The sequence below is a fragment of the Aspergillus sydowii genome (genome assembly GCF_001890705.1).
Source record: "Aspergillus sydowii CBS 593.65 unplaced genomic scaffold ASPSYscaffold_17, whole genome shotgun sequence".
Lineage (NCBI taxonomy): Eukaryota > Fungi > Ascomycota > Eurotiomycetes > Eurotiales > Aspergillaceae > Aspergillus > Aspergillus sydowii.
This window is the reverse complement of record NW_024467875.1, coordinates 615121-631929: the sequence shown is the minus strand read 5'-3', so window position 1 is coordinate 631929 and position 16809 is coordinate 615121. Positions and strand designations below refer to the sequence as shown.

The following is a 16809-nucleotide window of genomic DNA, read 5'->3' as shown; positions in this document are numbered from 1 at the left end:
GAACAGGGGGGGAGACAAAGTCTAATAATGCGGACGAAAGTATGGAACCGCAAACAAAGAGAAAAAGAAAGAAGAGCTCCTGCCTCCGAGAGAGAGAGAGATTCGGGGGGAAGACGAAAGGAAAAATAACGGCGAGCGAACGCGAATAATCTTGAAGAGGATGAAAAAGCAAAGGGAAGAAAAACCTGGGGGCAAATGATTGGATATGGAGAGGCGAGGGGACAGGAAGGTGGACTATTGGGCTAAGGACGGGATATTGGGGGGAAGGAAAGAGAAAGGTTAAAGCGGCGGCAAGGGAGACGAAACTCGAGAGAGATCAAAGAAAGCGAGCAGGAAGGAGATCGTACCTGGCGGGAATCCGCGTTACTGACACGAAGGACCGAGAGTATCGCCTAGGACAACATGGGGGAGCCGTACTGAAGGAGCGTGAGAAAGGGGGAGTCGTCGGCGAGGCTCTAGAGAGTGAAGACTCTGAAGGAGTGTTTCAGAGAGTCCGGAGGGTTCAGGCTTCAGAGAGAACTGAAGACGCAAAGAGGATACGGAGGAACCAGAAGAGCTAGAGCGAGAGTGGAGAGGGAGGACGACCGACGAGCGGACAGAGAGGGGTCGGAATGGAAGATTGTGATATTGCGGGTTGCGTTCGTCAACGCAGCGGGCGGGCTGGTTCGGTTTGGCCTGTCCGGAGTTCCTGGTCCAGAGGGAGAAGGGGAGAAAGGGGGATCGTGATGGGGGAGACGGCTTGAATTCTTTCTTGGTCTTGCGTGTCAAGCTGTTGGTGAATGGGAACCAGGGCGGGTGGACTTGGGATGCTTTGACGGAGACTCGACCTCGCTGCACGAGACAACGTGATCTCGTCCTGCCGTTTGGTTCAAGATGCTTGCACTGCTCGCTGCTATTCTATTGACTAACTTAACTATCTGCTAGGTTTCTGCGATTACGAAATACGGCAGAATCAACCAACTAGTTACCCTGCAGTTCGTCTGCAGCTCTCAAAGAGTTGGAAGTTCAACAAAACCTTAGTCGGCAAAGTGCGTGGGCATATTGCCGGGAGCTGTGGTGGCAGACCATGGTTTGCTTCGCCGCGCTAGCACGCGCCGTCTCGTGGTGACAGCCAAAGAAACCTGCCGCCTGTTATTAAAGAACCCGCTTGACCGCCGTGCGTGTGCATTTTGATCCCATGTTTCATCCACATTGCGAGCCCATTGGGGCGTTGTTGATCACCTCCCCAGGCTAGTGGCGATCCTGGGATGTCTGATGCTCTGTGTTTGCCTATCACATTCTCTCCCCCGTTGACAGAGATGGAGGGACTCATGTGAGACGAGAAGTCAGTCAGCAATCAACTTGCCGAGCTATGACTGGTCGCCTGTCAAAAGTACGGCTTATCAACGGTCAAGGAAAGAGAAATCCTGCGCAGACAACAAGCAACCAAATGGTCACGGGACAGGCGGAGCTGGAGTTCTTCGCCAATAATGTCGGAACTCAATCTTGCTGGAGCGGTGGAACTTCTGTCCTGTCGCGACTCGCGAGAGCCTTTCGCTTATCTTATCCATACAGACACAAGGTTTCAAAGTCCGTGTAACCCTGCGTGAGCATGACGGGGAGAAAAATTGTCATTTCTAGTATAATGATGGTTTTGGGTCTATGGGCATGTCGACATGTAGATCCCTCCCATGGGCAAAGTATATATTGCTAGCATCTGCTTGTCTGCATGCAGGTGTTTGTATGTACCACTACCACGTCCCCCTTCGTATTTACTTATCATAACTCGTCAAAGATTGAGGGTGACAGTCATGCTGTTGCTGTGAACCAACAGGCAGGGAGGCAATCCCTGCCACAACACACTCAGATCACTCAGATAAGACTGACTAGCAGCCTCGCTCTCTGCAGTGCCCTCAAGCGGCGATGGCAGAGTGGTGAAAAGGACTGCAGTGTCCTCGCTGTGCTTAGCCATCAACTCATTCAGTATTAGATGCTGTGCACGGCTCGGAAGATCATTGAATGACAACGGGACCGATGCTTGGTGCGGAAATCCGGAGGCACTTGTCCTATCCGATAAATCGGATGGTGAGCGGCGTTTGTAGATTGACTCTGTTCTCTGGGACGACCGCGGAGGCGACATGTTTTGAGCAAACATGATACTTGGCCCTGCGCCTTCATCCGTGTTAACCCGTGCTTCAGGTATCGGTGAAGAGGTGAATCGGTTACTTGACGCCGAGCGGCTTATGGCTGGCCGTTTTGGGGTCGCGGGGATTCGCGGAGAACCTGTTTCACCTGTTTCAATAATAAACGGAATGTTAGAACTCTGAAAATCCCCAGGAACAGCCTCCTGGCTTGTCGGGAGACTAGAGTCCGACGCCAGGGGCTGACCTTGTCTTTGCCCGGCTGTTGGGCCGTGCATTTCCTCTGTTACTTCTTCATCGCTCACGGATTCCGAGGAGTCACTATCATCACTGCTGTCACTTGGTGTACTATCCTCGACAAAGGCATCAAGCAAACGGTGTGTTTGCATACCCAGGTTGACGGTTCCCAATCCTTTGAAGCTAGAAATAGACCGTCGGCGCCTGGAAGACTGCATCAATTTCCTTACCCCGCCAGGCAGTGGATGACGTGCTGCATGCCGATACTCATTGCCTGAGGCGTCAAGGCGAGATGGCCCTCCCATTCTGTTCATCAAACTAAAAGTTGAAGAGTCATCTGAGTTTCTTCGACCTCGTTGGATATCTTGCCACCAAGCTTCATCCTTCAAGACCTCATGGATTCTGTCGCCGACATCCTGAGTTTCAGGGAGTGGCTCTCCGTTGACTATGATGCGATAGGTTTTCAAGTCACCACTTGCAAGCCAAAAGACCAGTATTTCCGCTTCGATCCGTAATTTTTCAAGCAAAGTCTCGACCCTTCTTCTCTCGTCCTCGACATCAATCTCGTATTCGACAAACACGGCTACTCTCAACTTGTATGCCTTTTTCCAAGAAGGCACAGTGTTTAGAATGCATCCAAGCTGAAGGATTAGTGTGTATGTGTCGAAGTTCGTAGTCAAAATATTGCGCTTCGATTCGCTGTTGGCATTTAGCTCAGCAGACATCTGAATCGGCCAGAGATCGATATATTTCTTAGACTCTTTTCCATGTTCCCCAGGTAGTTCGAGGTCCTCGAAGCCCTTTGCTACTGCAACATTAATACGCAATTGAAATAGGAGGTCTTCCAGCACCGTAACGTATGTCTGGCAGTGCGCTGACATGCCTGACAGCTCAGGCTTGGTGCTATCTGGTGGTAACATCTGTGGATGACTTTTATGGTGCACTGGTTCAGCAAGCGTCTGGCCCTCGCGAAACTGGTCGATGATGACTATATTTGGGCGCATCCCTCCCAATCCGGAGTTTAAGACAATATTCCGAATCCCCCATTCGACAGCAGGGGAAATAGCTATATTCACGAAGGCTTTGATTTTTGAATTCTCCACCAATTTCGTCCAGGTCGTTTGTTGGCGGCGTGCTTCCGGGACAGCAGACGAGAAATCATCGGTGACAAGTACGTGACCAAGTACAAACAAGGCTCCTTTCTTGAGTGAATTGCAAAAGGAAACCAGTCTGAATTCCGCATCAAGATTGGTAACGAATAAGAGGATTTGAGGTCGCCAGAACTTGACGTGCTCCTGCTTCAGGCGAAGTAGGTACTTACGCACTTGATGATAGATCAAACTTTGGCTTACATCACCCCATGGCTTCGGAGGTGAAGTGTAATGTATCAAAAGAAATAGTGTGATCAGGATACCAAAGCAGCCTGTAGCGTAGACTCCATCGACGAAGAACATACTTGCTGCGCAAACGACAGTGCCAGTTGCTGCGGTCTGCCAATTGAAATAGTGAAACGAGGGACGAAAATTGGGGGCGGAGCCAATTTTCAGCAAGAAACAGGCCAGGTTGGTCACTAAGAATGTCATGAGATAAGCCATTGTGACAAAGGACGCGATCTGGTTGATGTCAAATAGCATTGTGAGTTGAGCAGCGACAAAAGTGACGATAATCGCGCGCACTGGCTCGTCATTTCTCTTTGTGCCCTTGCTGAACAGATTCAATCCGGGAAGCAAGCTGTCCTTGGCAACCGCCTGGAGAAGTTTGGCCGATCCAATCAAGCCCATCAAAGCAGAGAAGAAACTAGTCGCGAATTCACCAAGAAGAATGACAACTCCTGAGAGGTTTGCCTAGCAGTCGGTTAGATTAGAGTAAATCAGCAACGTTTGGATGCTCACAATTTGGATGATATCCGCATTGTTGTATAGGGAGTCTCTTGTCAAGGTAGATGCCATTGCAAGAATCACAAGAGTGTAGAGGACAAAGGTCATGGCTAGTCCGTAAAGAGTACCCTTTGGGATCGATTTGCTTGGATTCTTCAAATCCCCTGACATGCTTGCACCACTGTTTGAGGTAAGCTTAATATCCAACAGACTTGAGGCAATTACTCACGCAAAAATTCCCCCAGTTGCAGGAAACAGAATTCCAAAGAGGTCTTGAAAGGTCTCGCGCCCCGGTATCTGACTGCCAGCCGCTCCTTTTGTAAGTCTCGGCTTAAGGTTCTCCAAGAATGTCTTACGGCTAATGCCCGTAAAATGCACTCCCAACTTCGGAGCGCGAAATGGCTGCATAACAATAGCAGACAGCGGTATACTGAGGGTTGCGAGCAGGAGCGTAACAAGCAGTCCGTTACTTGCTCGAGAGAAGAGGGAGCTGCCAGCCAAACAAATCCCGGTACATAGAATCAAAATGATGGTTCCCCAAAGATACTGCCACCAAAATCCTTCCTCGAGGAAGTTGGACCAGGTCCCAGTCTCAGTCCCAAAGTTTTGTGTAAAGCAATCGACCAAACCAACGGCATTCATACCCGTGTTCAGCACGGAACCGAGATAAAATACTATGCCAATCGATCCACCAAATTCGGGGCCTAGTGAGCGGGATATTAAATAGTAAGCCCCTCCTCCTTTGACCGTGCCATTGCTTGCAATGGCCGATAAAGACATAGTCGTTACAAGGTTTATCGTATATGATATCACAAGCAATCCTTTAAAAATATAGTTAGCAATATTCTAAGTGTCAGATCAAAGGTGAAGGGGGATCCGTCTACCTAGTATTCCCAGTATGCCGGCCTGCCCCAAAATGAATCCAAACCGAATGAACATTAAAATGCTCAGAACATTTAAGCTCGTAGGTACAAAAACTCCAGAGAAGGTTGAAAATTTATCTGAGCTGTCAAATACACTCGATTTCTCGCCGTTTCCTCTACTATCAACACTTCCGTCTCTAAGCGGCCTAGCCGCAGGGGAGGTGCTCGGTGGACCAGCATCGTCGTCTGTTTTATTCCACCAGCCAGACAAGTATGTAAGGAAATTCGAGGGCGAGGGATGGTTCCGGTTTGAGGATATTGGTGCGTGAGCGTTTATAGACCCATAAGACTGACCCGGTCGCGAAGTCAGTAGCCTAGCAGCCTCATCCGGGGAAGCATTTGGTGGTTCGCTTGGGTCCAGTCTGGACTCATCTTCTTGTGCAGTGCGAGTGGAGAAGTTGGGTCTCCTCCGAGACATAGACTCTGAGGTATCGTTGCCTTGTGAACTATGCATCGATTATAACACCAATCTTTTTGTTATGAGGGTGGCTCACCGCTTCAATAGGATTGGGATTAATGAATCAAGACATGGATAGATAGGATATCCCAATCAGAGCGGCAAAGGACCAAGAAAACCAGAGTTTTAATATACTAGAGACGCAATGTTTGATGGAGGTTGTCGGCCCTCAACGGCAATGACGGCTTGGTGTCCAAGAACAAGCCCGCCTTTGTGCACTGTTTATCTTGGGAGGATTGACGATGACTTCATTTGCCAAGAGATGGGCAATGCATGCAAACAGTGCAAACGCACCGCCCAGCCACGGGGCTGCATATGAAGCTCACCATCTCAACTTGTGAATCCTCAACTCTGCTCCTTTCGTACAAAGGGATAAGTTCGTTTTTACAGGCGGAAAAACAAAAGAAGGGGCTCTGAAATATACATAGAGTATATGCTGGTCACAATTTTTCCCAAATCGCCATTTACCGCCCGCCTTCGCGTCATTCTATCCTCTCCACTGAGAGCTTCTAATCGCTGTTCAAATCATTCGGACAACTAGGCCCGTGTATTGCGATTAATGAATACTTTATCGGTCATTCGCTAGGCATATCCTTTTTATATTCCCGGTGGTATGGCGTCTCCAGGAAGGTATGACAACGGGGAGGGCTCGTCATCCCAAAACCCTCGGTCATCTCCGATAGCAACCTCTCTACGTCGCTCAGGGTCTCCCACTCCAGACGCATCTGTAAGGCATGCTTCAATAGCTCGACTAGCATCTCCTGTACCATCTGCACCCAACTCTGTGTCCACGAGACAGATACCGGTTCCAGTACCCGCGGACGAAACGCAAGATCTTGGCAAAGTTGATGACCTCTCGTCTCTTCCAGGTCCTGGGCAGTCTATGATTGCGTCTGGCCTTCAGGATAGCCTGAGCCGATCGCCTCCAAGATTTGGGGCCTCGCCAAGACATACCGAGTCCCCTCTTTTCAACCAAAATGTGCAAGTTCGGTCGAATTACGGCTCTTTCGATCAAGAACCTTGGAAAGAAGGGTCAGAATACTCTGCCGCCCCGTATGAGGACCCGGAAATCGTCAAGAGGCATTTAGTGCAGCCGGTGGAGGGTCGACATGGTCAATACTCTGGAGACGGCACCAATAACGCGGACGACGAATTCTCCAGTCTACAACTTCAAGGGGGTGACATCACTAGACAAGTTTACAGATGGGCTGAGGAAGCGGAAGAAGGCGGTTCCATCCGAAAACATCAGCGCAGCAGGAGCTTCCATTTTAATCGACCTACTCCTGAGGAGGATACTATGAACATCAACAGCATTCGTGTCCCAGGTGGATTTCGAAGGGATTACTTGCGCAGAACAGCCGGAAGCCCTTATCCGGGGGACCCTGATGCAAGGGCCGGGGCGTCTCCTGCTCCACCTCAGCTTCCGACGACAAGCTTCCTGGAGTTCCTGACCCTCTATGGCCACTTTGCGGGTGAAGAATTAGAAGAAGATGATGAAGTGCTTGGACCTGACGAGTACTTTTCCTCGGACGCCTGGGACGAATCAGAAGAACGAGAACCGGGTGAGGATTCTGCTCTTCTTCGCCCCGAAACACCTGGTAAAAGAAGGCGCAAGCCCCGTGGAGGAACCGGAACGAACACAAGAACTGGAGCAGCACTACTTCTTCTCAAATCTTTCGTGGGTACTGGAGTTCTATTCCTCCCGAGGGCCTTTTTAAACGGGGGCATGCTTTTCAGCAGTCTAGTGCTGCTCGCTGTTTCATTGCTCAGTTTCTACTGCTTCATTCTTCTCGTAAATACGCGGTTGAAGATTGAGGGTTCATTCGGTGACATTGGAGGCGCACTCTTTGGAAAGCATATGCGCCGGGTCATTCTCTTTTCGATCGTCCTTAGCCAGTTGGGATTTGTGTCTGCATACATCGTTTTTACGGCTGAGAACCTCCAAGCTTTTGTACTTGCTGTCAGCAGTTGCAAATCTTTCATTGACATCAAGTTCATGGTTTTAATGCAATTGGTCATCTTCCTGCCCCTCTCATTGATTAGAGACATCAGCAAGCTCGGATTCACCGCTCTCATTGCAGATTTATTTATCCTCCTGGGCCTGGTTTACCTGTTTTACTACGATATTCTCACAATATCCGCGCAGGGTGGTGTTGCTGATATTATATCATTCAACCCGTCAACTTGGACACTCTTTATTGGAACTGCTATCTTCACCTACGAGGGTGTTGGCCTTATCATCCCCATTCAAGAGTCGATGAAGCATCCCAAACAATTTACAGGAGTCTTGGGTGGCATTATGGTCATCATCACGATCATTTTCCTGTCGGCTGGCGCCATCAGCTATGCAGCTTACGGCACAGCAACTAAGACCGTGATTCTCCTCAACCTCCCGCAGGATGATAAGCTTGTGAATGCTGTTCAGTTCCTTTACTCTTTGGCCATCCTCTTGAGCACCCCGCTCCAGCTCTTCCCGGCTATCCGAATTATGGAGAATGAGTTATTCACGCGCAGTGGCAAGTATAATCCCGGTATCAAGTGGAAGAAAAACGGCTTTCGATTCTTCCTCGTAATGATCTGCGCCTTTGTTGCTTGGGGCGGCGCCGATGATCTGGACAAGTTTGTCTCTCTTGTCGGCAGCTTCGCCTGCGTTCCCCTTATCTATGTTTACCCGGTACGGTTCAGCCCCAATATAAAGCTTTATTCGTCTTATAACTAGCTAACTCTTATACGTAGCCGCTCCTGCATTATAGGGCCTGTGCACGATCCAGACGACAGAAGATTGCAGACATAGTGCTTGCTTGCTTCGGAGTCGTCAGCTGCATCTATACTACAGCATTGACACTCAATAACTGGGTTCACGGTGATAATACCAAGGCCCCTGGATATTGTGACCCATGATCCATGTACAGCCTTAGCAATCCTCATTGCTCTGTGCTGTCTATAGAACAACAATGCTAAACGACCAACATGCTACTGATTCAAGCTGTTAATGCAAGCGACTTTACCCCATGATAAAACTAACCAGCTCTGTGGAAGAGTCCACTGTTTCTCTCACCTGTACGGTCCCGGTTGGTATGTTTAGGTATCTAGCGAGATATGATTTGATTTAAATAGCTTGAATAAATTCATCATCCTGTAACTTCCAGCCCAATTAAAAGGCCTTGCCAGATTATCAGATCCATTTAATTCCGTGCCATCCCCTCCGGAAAATGCGAGATATAATAGGACAACTACACGGCTACCTCTTACCGGATTAAAACATACGGTCGACCATGGTCGCTTCATCGATTCCTGAATAAGTACAAAGCCGGTCTAGCACTAATATATAGATAGGTAACACAGAATCCCAAATCACCAGGCGATAAATGCCCCCTTCTTAGGCACCCGCCTCAGTAGCATCTTTGCCCTTCTGCGCCGCCTGCGCAGCAAGTGCAGCTTCACGGCCTCCCCAGCTAAACCAAGTAAAGAAAACCATATTAGCGTCACAATACAATGCAAACAAGCCCAAAAATCCACATGCCACAGGCAAAACACCGGGAAGGGAATAGGCGGGACATACTTCCAGTAGTTCAGATAGCGGTATCCTTGGGTACTCTGAGCGGAGAAGTTGATAGCGTGGCAGGCGAAGAGGAGGTAGTTGGCAGGAGTGACGGCGAGGGCGTAGCGCGCGAAGGTAGCGGAGTATATAACCAGGGCACCGGTCATTTGGCCGGAGATGCTGTAGATGTCATATCTGTGTTAGTTTATGCTTATCAGGAAAGAGACAAGGGATAGAAGCAGCAGAGCGCCCCACGGGTGCCAGCGGCGCTACACTTGTTAGTTCTGATTTTGAGACGTACAGTTCCGGATCCTTCTGTGTATCCATCACAGCCGCAACGGGGATACCGAAGTTGGAGACAGGGCCCCAGAAATCTGACGAGAATTATAAGTCAATCAATGCTCATCCGAAATGTTTGTTGATAATAAAGAAGTGAACATTATGTCGCTGGAGGCTACGGTAACGCATGGGTGTATCGTTTCCCATATTGTCAAATTGCATGTCGACCATAGCTCTGAGGCCGATTTCGGGAATTGGTTTGAAGAAGCGCAAAACAGGAATGCAACTTACGGGTCGAGCAGACATAGTCCGCGACCTTGTTGGACCGGATCTTTGCATTGATCGCTTTGATTGCAGCGGCCATCTTGTTGAGCTTGTGCGTTGTTGTGTAAGGCAGCTGCTGGTCGGGGACGAGCTGGGAACAAGACTCGAGAGCAGGCGTTTTGGTCATCACCGAAGCCCGGCAGATCGCTGCCGGGCGGAGTCTTTCGGGGTGGTCACGTGAGTTACCCCAATTCCATGCCCGTACTACTGGTCAGACGGCAAATGAGAGTGAATTAATTATTTTTCTGTTTTCATGTAGTATTAAGAATCACTATAAAATAGTGCTTGATGCAGACCTAGCATTACAACTCTGCTTCCTAGAGTCCGTGTTTGACCATGTATTTCTCTCGGCATTCCTTGCATCCGCACACGCCGCAACGCCTTTGCCTGGTGAAAATTGAGGTGCTGTTCCCTAGCCAAGAGTAGACGAATTGGTAGGCAGCTCTTTTAATTCCGCTTAGATATCCGTTTGTCCTTTGCCGTCGATAGTAACAACGCAGCTACAGTTGTATTGTCAAGCCATCATACCACTCCCTTCACTTTTCAAATCACCGCCCTCCAAAACCTGGTGGAGGATATCCCCGGCCTTGACCCGGAGGCTGAAATCCAGGCGGGGGCTGGAAACCGCCAGCTAGAGCAGAAAAAGTCAGTCCACAATATCGTTGCAATTCTTAAGAGGGATGCTTACGAGCTGGAGGAGCACCGAATCCTGGGGGAGGAGCGAAGCCGGCTAATATTTGTTAGAACAGTGCATATCAAAAGTATAAGAATAAAATAAAACTTACGGGGTCCAGCTCCAGGGCCTCCTCGTCCACCAAAGCCCGGTGGGGGACCACCTGGGAAACCACCAGGAGGGAATCCTGGGAAACCACCCGGGGGAGGAGGTGGACCACCGACACCAGCAGCAGGTCCTCCAAGTCCAACCGGCAGACCACGTCCAGCGGGTTTGCTAATTCCAGGGCCAGCGGCGAGAGTAGCGGCGGCACTGGGAACATTGGGGCCACCAGTTCCAAGTCGTGCTGAGGGGTCGGCTGGAGGAGGTCCATCGACGGAGCAGGAAACGACATGAGTACCGCGCACAATCGTTAGACCAAGGGTTCGCTTTTCTTCCGCTTCAACGAGGGGCGCGTTTCCGGGGGCCGACTTGGCTTTCCGCTTGACACGTCGGAATTCTTCTGTATCGGCGAGGACCAGGTTCATGTGCTGGGGAAAACGTCAACGACCGCGGATACGCAGAGCATCAATTGAAATTAACACACCTTATCGAATGCGAGCATCTGTCCCGTCATCTGTCTCCCATCGTTCAGGGTAACTCTCATCCGGTAGTTGATCTAGAATCATGTTAGATTTTCACGCGTACGGCTCACTACCCAAACATCACTTACGAGGTTTTGCTAGAGGAAGATTTAAAAGTCAGCAGCAATACTGATGAATTACACGCCACGCAATTGCAAGAAAATGTAAGCTTAGGGGGAAGGTCTTTTAGGAAACTCACCATCTTTCCCTGCTTGTTGGCTGCCATCTTGCTTGAGAAAAGTGCGCACGAATGCGACTTGAGTGTAAAACCAAAGAATGTGTATGAGCGAATCAGCAGAAGAAATCTTCTAGCTTGTATTCACTTCAGCACCTGTGCGCTTCTGAGGAAAGTCCAGCCAGGTAAAGACCTTCGGTATCGACACTGCGACTCTCTAAGGTTAGGTCTGCGGATAGCGGATCCCGGAATCCCGTGACTATAGGCGCGCGGCTCTGCAGATAAGCGCCAACCGATTCTGCCAAGCCGCTAAGGGCTCTCGCTTCCCACACTCACCCACAGTCGAAGTTCACACAACTTTTCCGGATTGACCGATTCCTTGAGATTCTTCCATTCAACGAGTCGACCAGTCCACGCCAAATCAGTCGCCATGGTATGTTCGAATAACCCCTACAACACATTATCGAATCTACTTTATATTCTCGGAAACTAATTATCTACGCCAATGCAGTCGGAAGCCAAGGACAAGAGCACCAACCCCATGCGCGAGCTGCGCGTCCAGAAGCTCGTGCTCAACATCAGTGTCGGCGAGTCTGGTGACAGACTTACCCGTGCTGCTAAGGTGCTCGAGCAGCTGAGCGGTCAGACTCCGGTCTACAGTAAGGAAACCCGGTTTTCGATTATACCTGGACAGAAACGAAACGACGGATGGGAAATCTTTGAAGGGTAGAAAAAGGATGGAATGGCTGACGAGATGGAAACGCACAACAGGCAAGGCCCGCTACACCGTCCGTACCTTCGGTATCCGCCGTAACGAAAAGATCGCCGTCCACGTCACCGTCCGTGGCCCCAAGGCCGAGGAGATCCTCGAGCGTGGCCTCAAGGTCAAGGAATACGAGCTGAGGAAGCGCAACTTCTCCGAGACCGGTAACTTCGGCTTCGGTATCAGCGAGCACATCGATCTTGGTATCAAGTACGACCCCAACATTGGTATCTACGGCATGGACTTCTACTGCTGCATGTGAGTTGAACTCTACATCTATACTATGGACAAGCATGTCCTGGGAAGGCTATCAGGGCTGACATTGAAAATAGGACCCGCCCCGGTGAGCGTGTTGCCAAGCGCCGCCGCTGCAAGGCCGCCATCGGCGCCAACCACCGCATCAACCAGAACGAGACCATGAGGTGGTTCAAGCAGCGCTTCGACGGCATTATCCGGTAAATTATTCCATTAAGGGGGACTCTTCAAGCGGTGAACTGCGGTGGTCTGTGATTATGAATTGATCAAGGAAAAAATTTCTGGCGGGCGTTCTCGAATGATTCTCGCTCGGCTTCTACCACGACATGATTTAGGCGTGTTAGAATATCAAACTACAAATTTCCAAAAACGCATCCACTTTTCACAATGAAGGCTTCACGAAGGGTGATGATTTCCGCATAACCATTGATGAAAAGTACTACATGATGCTGTGCAGGCACACCCGTCGAGGGGTCCATGCCTTGTTTGTTTCTGGCCGTGAGACTCGATCTCCTTTCGAGTTTGTATCACTGCCCGTTTCCGAACGGGAATTAGTGATATATGTAGTATCTGGCTCCAATCCTTGGATCTTAGCGTATGACACCAACGGTACCGCCCTTATCGTAGCCATGTAACACTGGGCGATTCTTCAGCAACAGCTTGTAGTTTCCGGTGGGCAGTAGTGCCTATGTTCACCCGGACAATCTCATCTACACCGTAACTGCCAGGTTTTGGAATGGAATTTATTTTTGCTCTAGAGAACACTGTGCCTACGGTTTATGCGCCGGTCTTCCTTACGACAGTTAAACGACGCTGTCCACTTGAATATTGGTCCACGACTGCTCGTCCACTTGTTACTCAAGATTTTTATTGCAGACGAAACCCAACTGAGAAAGATCAAGTTCAAATTGCCCTATCAGTTTGACTTGACACCCTAATCTGCCTCGGCATCGAAACTTGGATGTTCAAGGTTCCAACCCGTTAATACTCAAAAAGAGGCATGCAATAACCAAACGCGCATTACAAGAAAAAGAAATACATACGCCCACTGCGCTACAATCATCCGCCTAGAACTCATTTATTACCGCCTGTGTAACCAGACCACCATTTGGAAAAGAAACCGCCAGGCTGTGACTGCTCACTCCAACTCTGTCTGCGTGCTGCAAGGGAGCCATCATTTGAGTTCCGCTTCTGGCTGGTTAGGCTCTCAAACAACGACGACGGACCATGACCACTAGATCTCCTTCGCTCCCCTACTGACGGAGGGCTGCGTTCACCTGCATTTGCGGAGGTATCGGATGCACTAGAAGACTATAAAGTGTCAATTTAGTAGTACTCTACGAAAAGGCGGGTTTCAGAACGATAATAGAATGTATTTTGACTTACCCGTCTTTCACTGGTGGCAAATGCATCGGTAGTAGATGTTGAAGGTCGTGAGGCCATGTAGGATGAAGCAGGACCTCCTACCACCCATACATTGTGATGCTCATAGCGGTTACCAACAGGCCCGTGCCAATGACGGGGCGGAGATTGAGGTTTATCGTCATTCATTGTCCTTGGAAATGGACTTTCGTTGGAGGAGGAAATGAAGATAGCTATTTAAAGGTCAGTAATGAGTCGAGGACGTCACTCATTTCTGTTAAATATTGGATAGAAAGGGGACTGCTTCGAGGTAGAGCCCCAGGAAGGCAAATAACAAGCGGAAGACTTACTTGGAGGCTAATGCTGACTGATAGATATAAAAACTCCGTAAACGATGGGTTTCACTGTGTATGGATGCAAGAAGTCCCTCGGGAGACTTATATAATGGAAAGAGGGGTAAGCAGGTAACCCTCAATGCTCGAAACAAACCCTGGATGAGGGAATGCACCACTACCGTGACCCCAGTGGTAGTCCAGAGAGAGCAACGTATGGAATGTGCCAATAGCGGATCATGCGCTTTGTAAATCCTACACCTCGAGGCCTTGATTGGAAAATAGCTCCTACGGACCCCGGCCAGGCCAACAGTCTAGATCCACGGGCGTGCTGGGATCGCAATGCCGCTTCAATCAGATCATGATGTCGTTGCTTCCAATTGAATCAAAGCTGACGTCAAACGCTTTTCCAAGTGCGGGGGAGCCGCGAAGAAGGAAACTTTGAACAGGCCAGAACGAGCCATGGATGATCAGATGTCAGCTGGTCCCTCAGTCATGGTTAATTCCTCTAGCTCTGCTTCAATAATGTCGAGACATCTGCAGCCTACCTGTCACTGCATCGTAGCATCCGCTTTGATAGTCCTGGCTCAGGGGTACAAACTATGTTGTCCCGGAACGATTTATTTCTGGCGGAAGACCAGCAGCATAAATAGAACACTATCAACACATACTTAGAGAGTACTGTGTCTATTCAGGTTGTTTTCACAACGAAAAGATATCACAGGCAGCATCGCCGAAAGAACGCTTTCTCACGTGGCTTGCGGGCCCCAATCTAGCGCCGAGCTCTCCCCGCATATTCTTATCACCTCCAGCTCTATTTCTCCTCATCCGTTTTGCATGGCCAGCTTCCCTTGTTTGCTTTCCGGCCAAGCACCGCCAAACTGGGCACTTCCGTCTTCCAGAGCCGGTAAACATCTCAGTCAGCCGTGTCGCTTCACCAATTGGAATTGGTGAACCCATCGAGTACATTGTCATCAAAGGTCCAAAGGACAACGTCCGGAAGCTCTCGAAACTTGCACACTTCACGATGGAGACGATACAGAGACCGTACTTAAAATCTCTCGATACCCGAGGATACATACAAGGGTGTACTATCTCAACTAGGTCTTCTAACACACCACTGTGTCATTACTTTGGCGGACTCCGCTATGCTCTGCCTCCAACAAAACGCTGGCGAAAGGCTCAGAAATTGCCCCTGACATATAGTTACGGCACCAAGGACCGCCCTTACCAATGTCCTGGCGCCACGCAGAGTTGTCCACAGGCGACCTTTTTTAACCTCTCAAGCACAGCAGCTGGAAATGAGGACTGCTTCCAGTGTAACGTCTGGGTTCCCCATGGAGACCCTCCGGAAAACGGTATGTATCTCAATGTGGGTTTCCCTCAATCTCGGGATTCTGACGCGAATTTTCTCACACAGGATGGCCTGTGCTCTTCTTCATCCGTACGTAACCCCGGTATATACCTTATCTCCCAACGACGGGGACTAACGCCCGTGGTAGATGGAGGCTTTTTACAATTTGGCTCGCCGAACTCCTTTTCCGCCGCGGCCCTCCTAGGCGAGACAGATTTCAATGCCATTGTTGTGATGCCGGCCTACCGCCTGAACGTCCTCGGGTTCTTATATTCCTCAGAATTAGAGCAGGATGCCGCCTCTGTGGGCGAGACTGTCGGAAACCACGGGTTCTGGGACCAGCGCATGGCCCTTGAATGGACCAACGAGAACATTGGCTTTTTCGGCGGCAACGGTTCTCAAATCACCCTCGCTGGATACTCCGCAGGTACTTGGTTATTCCCATCGCCGCATCAAGTCTAACACTCGATAACAATACTAAATACAACCAGGCGCATACTCCGCCTGCTACCAACTGACGTACGACCTCAACCTACCGGACTCCCAAGCCCTCGTCAAACGAGCATGTATCTGGTCAAACTCCTTCACCGTACAACCAAAACCCCCCAGCCTCGCTCAAACGCAATTCAACCAACTCCTCTCCGCCCTCAATATTCCTATTTCCCTATCCAGCCAAGAAAAAATATCCCGCCTCCGCTCCACCCCCGAGCGCACCCTCCTCTCCGCCGCAGCCAGCATCGACTTGCACGAATTCCGCCCAACAACAGACAACACCTTCATCCCAAACAACCTCTTTCACACCCTCGACAACGGCACCCTCGCCTCCAAGCTCGTGGCTCGCAACATCCACATCATCACTGGCGAATGCCGCGATGAACACTTCCTATACGGCACCTACCGCCGCCCCTTCAAAAACACCTTTGGCTACCTCCGCGCCCGTTTACTAGCAGACTACCCACGGCCCATTGTCGACGCTCTCATGAAAGCATACTACCCCAACGGCACGCTCCCTCGCAACTGCAAAGACTGGACCTCCGACGCCTTCGGCCGCATCTACGCCGACATGCAGATCCACGCAATGCAGCGCGGGTTCATCTACGCCCTCACAAACCCCATTGCGGGTAGCCCCACGGTGGGTGCACAAGTTGATAAACTCATTCATCGGTACCGCATGGAGTACCGTCTTAAATGTGCGGACCGCTCCGCGCCGCCGGAGTGGGGGGTCACGCATGCAACGGACCAGTATATCTGGTTTTGGGGAAATGGCGACATTGTTCTCCCTGATGAGAAAGTTATCATTAGGAATGCAGTGATCGATCCATTCATTCGGCTTGTTCATGGTGAGCAGGATCTGGGTTGGGGGACCAGCAGTCATAGGGAAATGAGGACGTTGAAGCCTGACGGGTCAGTGGAGATTTGGCGTGATGGGCTTTGGGATGACGCGGTGAGGACTTGGAAGGCGTTGAGGGAGGTTTCGGTGTTTGACGATAGCGCGTCCTCGAGGCTTTAGGTGT

At 50.1% G+C, this 16809-nt stretch overlaps 7 protein-coding genes across 7 annotated transcripts; 3 read left to right on the top strand and 4 right to left on the bottom strand.

Moving 5' to 3' along the window:
- Positions 1 to 1768: 1768 nt before the first annotated feature.
- On the bottom strand, positions 1769 to 5611 carry ASPSYDRAFT_36779 (putative cation chloride cotransporter; the record flags this gene model as incomplete). Its single annotated transcript, XM_040845469.1, has 4 exons — positions 1769 to 4201; positions 4250 to 4415; positions 4464 to 5055; positions 5119 to 5611. 4 exons carry the CDS (start codon positions 5609 to 5611, stop codon positions 1769 to 1771), a joined length of 3684 nt encoding a protein of 1227 aa, XP_040697035.1.
- Positions 5612 to 6227: 616 nt separating this feature from the next.
- Positions 6228 to 8515, top strand: ASPSYDRAFT_162914 (putative amino acid transporter; the record flags this gene model as incomplete). Its single annotated transcript, XM_040843115.1, has 2 exons — positions 6228 to 8288; positions 8351 to 8515. The coding sequence occupies 2 exons, from the start codon at positions 6228 to 6230 to the stop codon at positions 8513 to 8515; spliced, it is 2226 nt and encodes a 741-aa protein (XP_040697034.1).
- A 478-nt stretch (positions 8516 to 8993) lies between these two features.
- On the bottom strand, positions 8994 to 9798 carry ASPSYDRAFT_163449 (pyruvate transporter MPC1; the record flags this gene model as incomplete). Its single annotated transcript, XM_040843167.1, has 4 exons — positions 8994 to 9069; positions 9177 to 9335; positions 9457 to 9529; positions 9726 to 9798. 4 exons carry the CDS (start codon positions 9796 to 9798, stop codon positions 8994 to 8996), a joined length of 381 nt encoding a protein of 126 aa, XP_040697033.1.
- Positions 9799 to 9944: 146 nt separating this feature from the next.
- On the bottom strand, positions 9945 to 11443 carry ASPSYDRAFT_51360 (small nuclear ribonucleoprotein-associated protein). The gene is made up of 6 exons (XM_040848279.1): positions 11254 to 11443; positions 11144 to 11152; positions 11018 to 11089; positions 10544 to 10961; positions 10447 to 10488; positions 9945 to 10389 (listed from the first exon to the last, which is right to left on the bottom strand). The coding sequence occupies exons 1-6, from the start codon at positions 11278 to 11280 to the stop codon at positions 10307 to 10309; spliced, it is 651 nt and encodes a 216-aa protein (XP_040697032.1). The 5' UTR covers positions 11281 to 11443; the 3' UTR covers positions 9945 to 10306.
- Positions 11444 to 11734: 291 nt separating this feature from the next.
- On the top strand, positions 11735 to 12451 carry ASPSYDRAFT_95045 (60S ribosomal protein uL5; the record flags this gene model as incomplete). Its single annotated transcript, XM_040853071.1, has 3 exons — positions 11735 to 11888; positions 12001 to 12250; positions 12325 to 12451. 3 exons carry the CDS (start codon positions 11735 to 11737, stop codon positions 12449 to 12451), a joined length of 531 nt encoding a protein of 176 aa, XP_040697031.1.
- Positions 12452 to 13321: 870 nt separating this feature from the next.
- Positions 13322 to 13798, bottom strand: ASPSYDRAFT_95044 (uncharacterized protein; the record flags this gene model as incomplete). Its single annotated transcript, XM_040853070.1, has 2 exons — positions 13322 to 13558; positions 13634 to 13798. The coding sequence occupies 2 exons, from the start codon at positions 13796 to 13798 to the stop codon at positions 13322 to 13324; spliced, it is 402 nt and encodes a 133-aa protein (XP_040697030.1).
- A 1170-nt stretch (positions 13799 to 14968) lies between these two features.
- On the top strand, positions 14969 to 16805 carry ASPSYDRAFT_95043 (putative carboxylesterase; the record flags this gene model as incomplete). The annotated part of the gene is made up of 4 exons (XM_040853069.1): positions 14969 to 15299; positions 15362 to 15385; positions 15444 to 15722; positions 15787 to 16805. 4 exons carry the CDS (start codon positions 14969 to 14971, stop codon positions 16803 to 16805), a joined length of 1653 nt encoding a protein of 550 aa, XP_040697029.1.
- Positions 16806 to 16809: the final 4 nt, after the last annotated feature.